Source organism: Nicotiana tabacum, chromosome 22 (assembly GCF_000715075.1).
Source record: "Nicotiana tabacum cultivar K326 chromosome 22, ASM71507v2, whole genome shotgun sequence".
Lineage (NCBI taxonomy): Eukaryota > Viridiplantae > Streptophyta > Magnoliopsida > Solanales > Solanaceae > Nicotiana > Nicotiana tabacum.
In genome coordinates this window covers 205,796,199-205,799,102 of record NC_134101.1, presented here as the reverse complement: position 1 = coordinate 205,799,102, position 2,904 = coordinate 205,796,199, and the positions used below count along the sequence as shown (strand labels likewise).

At 39.0% G+C, this 2,904-nt stretch overlaps 1 protein-coding gene across 1 annotated transcript; it reads right to left on the bottom strand.

Annotated features, from left to right (window-relative positions):
* Positions 1–1,171: 1,171 nt before the first annotated feature.
* LOC142176235 (secreted RxLR effector protein 161-like) lies at positions 1,172–2,014 on the bottom strand. The gene is made up of 2 exons (XM_075243357.1): positions 1,919–2,014; positions 1,172–1,567 (listed from the first exon to the last, which is right to left on the bottom strand). The coding sequence occupies exons 1-2, from the start codon at positions 2,012–2,014 to the stop codon at positions 1,172–1,174; spliced, it is 492 nt and encodes a 163-aa protein (XP_075099458.1).
* Between the last annotated feature and the right edge of the window lie 890 nt (positions 2,015–2,904).

Here is a 2,904-nt window from a genome sequence, read left to right as displayed (position 1 = left end):
GAGCCCTAAGCATGATGTTCAAGGATAGAAGAAGATGATAAGAAGGAATGGGCAAATAAGCCAACAAAAGCACTGGGATAGGAAAAACAATGCCAAAACACCCTCATTTATAGGGTGTTATGACACGGTCGTCGAGGCTTTGAAAGTTTGACTGACGGACGCAATTAATGCATCCTTGGAAAACCCAATCGGTGGCGGTACCTTCACCTTGGAGAACAGGAATCGGGAGTGCATTGAATGAAGTCAAAAATACACAAGCCCATGGATGCCCCGGTTACCACAAAGCTCACACCGGGAGTCGCATCGACAGAATGACGTCGCCGAAAGGAGCTCGAAGAGTTAATCATCAAAATCGTTTCCCATCACTTCGCTCTAGGAAATGCAGAGACTATCTGTATACGGTGAAATCAGAGGATTTGATTTCTCGCTCTCAAGTCATTTCACAAGAACGCCTCGAGACCCCGAGGACAGGAAGCCACTGGCGAGTTCCCGACCTCGGGACTCATCGAGACCCGACTCAGAGAAGACGGATATCGAAGCTAGGACAGAGGGGAAAGCTCCCAAGGCACATGGCTGAGTCTGACAGGGCCGGCCTAACCAGAGCCAATGCTGAGGCATTGCATCAGGCCATCCCATCTCTAACTTTGTAATTAATGCACACGTACTCGTAGCCGAGTTCCCCTAATATATAAAAGGGACTCACCCTACTTTGTAAAGGGCTGATGTTGCTCTATTTTCTCCACAAATGCAATAATATCTCTCTCTCTCTCTTCTTTCTAACTTGCTTGTTCTCACTGGCCCGAGGCCACTTTATATCTTTTGTTCTCTTACTTGCTCTTTATTATATAACTCAGTATTGGCTGTAAAGAACCTTGTTTGATTATATACTTAGTTGTTATCCCATTCCCGATTATCCCCGATAGCTCAAACTCGACCCTGTTATCGACCCCGAGGTCCCCCATCGACCAGACTTACACCCGGGCACCAGGCCTTCGGTTCAATTACTATCTTGTTTTATCTTACATTTCATCATTAAACTCCATATTATTAGCATCAACTACTCTAACAACTAGCTCGGGAATAGATCACGTATATTTAGAATCCCATTTAAATATTTAATTGTTGTTACCATTTTCACGGTAAACAATACACATGACTATTTCTCTCTACTCTATGATATGGTGCCATCACTGAGTAATAAAACATATCCTGAGGTAGACTTCCTTTCGTCTAGATCTCCTCCATGATCAGCATTATTGTGTCCAACTAATATGAGATCCTTGCAGCCTTTGTAACAAAAGGCATAATCAACATTTCCCTTCAGATATCTCATGATCCTCTTTACTGCTTGCCAATGTACTAAACCTGGGTCGGTTTGATATCTACTTACGAAGTCAAATGCTTCATGTATATCATATCTAGTGCACACCATAACATACATTAGACTTCCGACCGTGCTCCTATAAGGAACTTGGATCATTTTTTCTGTCTCTTTAGGAGTCTTAGGACACATCTGACTTCCTAAGGCATGACCTTTACTGATAGGAGTGTCAACGGGGATGCTATTCTGCATATTGAATCATTCAAGAACTTTTCTAATGTAATTCTCTTGTGAGAGATACAATAGTTCCTTTGGACTATCTCTTAAAATCTTAACTCTAAGAATATATGCAATTTCACTTATATATTTCATCTCAAATTGAAATGACGACCATGACTTTATCTCGGTTATAAACTCCTTATCATTTCCAACTATAACTATGTCATCTACAAACAATGTTAAAATCACAAGCTTGTTCCTTGATTTTTTGGTATACGCACATCGGTTTTCATCCATCATGGTAAAACTATTGTACACGACAACATTCTGCCTTAAAGATTGTCTAAGGCCATAAATAGACTTCAAAAGTCTACAAACCTTTTGTTCGTGGTCCTTTTCAATGAAACACTTAGGTTGTTCCATATAGATTTCTTCATCTAATTCTCCATTGAGAAAGGCAGTCTTTACATCCATCTAATACAATTCAAGATCCAAGCTTGCAATAATAGCTAGAACTAGGCAAACAGAGGTAAATCATATAGTAGGTGAGAAAGTCCTTTCATAGTCTATTCCTTTTTGCTATGTATACTCTTTCGCCACCAGTCAAGCCTTATGTCTCTCAACTGTGCCATCAACCTTGAGCTTAATTTTGAGAACCCATTTACTCCCAATTACTTTGCGTCCTTCATGGAGGTCAACTAGTTCTCAGACTTTGTTGACTCTCATAGACTCCAATTCATCTTCCATTGATTTTGTCCATTTATCCTTAGAAGGGCATGAGAAAGCCTCTTTTACATTTTTATGCTCGTTTTCTTCTTCTAAGAGCATCAGAAATAGTTTACTGCCTTCAATATCAAACCGTTAGAGGGGAATCTTTTTACAATAACTAACAGTATCATTACCGCTAATGAGATAACTTCAATTTCGACACATTTAAGGTAAGGTTTTTTAAAGCGGAATTCTGCTACGTCTTATTTGTGATTCATCATTATTCATCATAACACCTTCTCCCGAGTTAACAGAATTCCTTATCTAGAATTTCTAATAAAAGTCGAATTTCCTCGATTTGGGATTTTAAAATAAATTGGCGACTTGGAACACCATAAATATTCCAAGTGGTGACTCTAATTCTAGATAAGGAAATTCGACTTTTATTAGAAATTCTAGATAAGGAATTCTGTTAACTCGGGAGAAGGTGTTAGGTATTCTCGGGTTCCGTCGTTCTAGTACAGTCACTTAAATTATTAAAATTAGCCTATTGTTCGATTTATTACATGTTTTAGCCTATGGTGCATTTTTAGCTTTAGAAGCGCTTTTAATTAAGTTAAACCGCTTTTAGGAAGATTCAACGTTATTTAAAACAC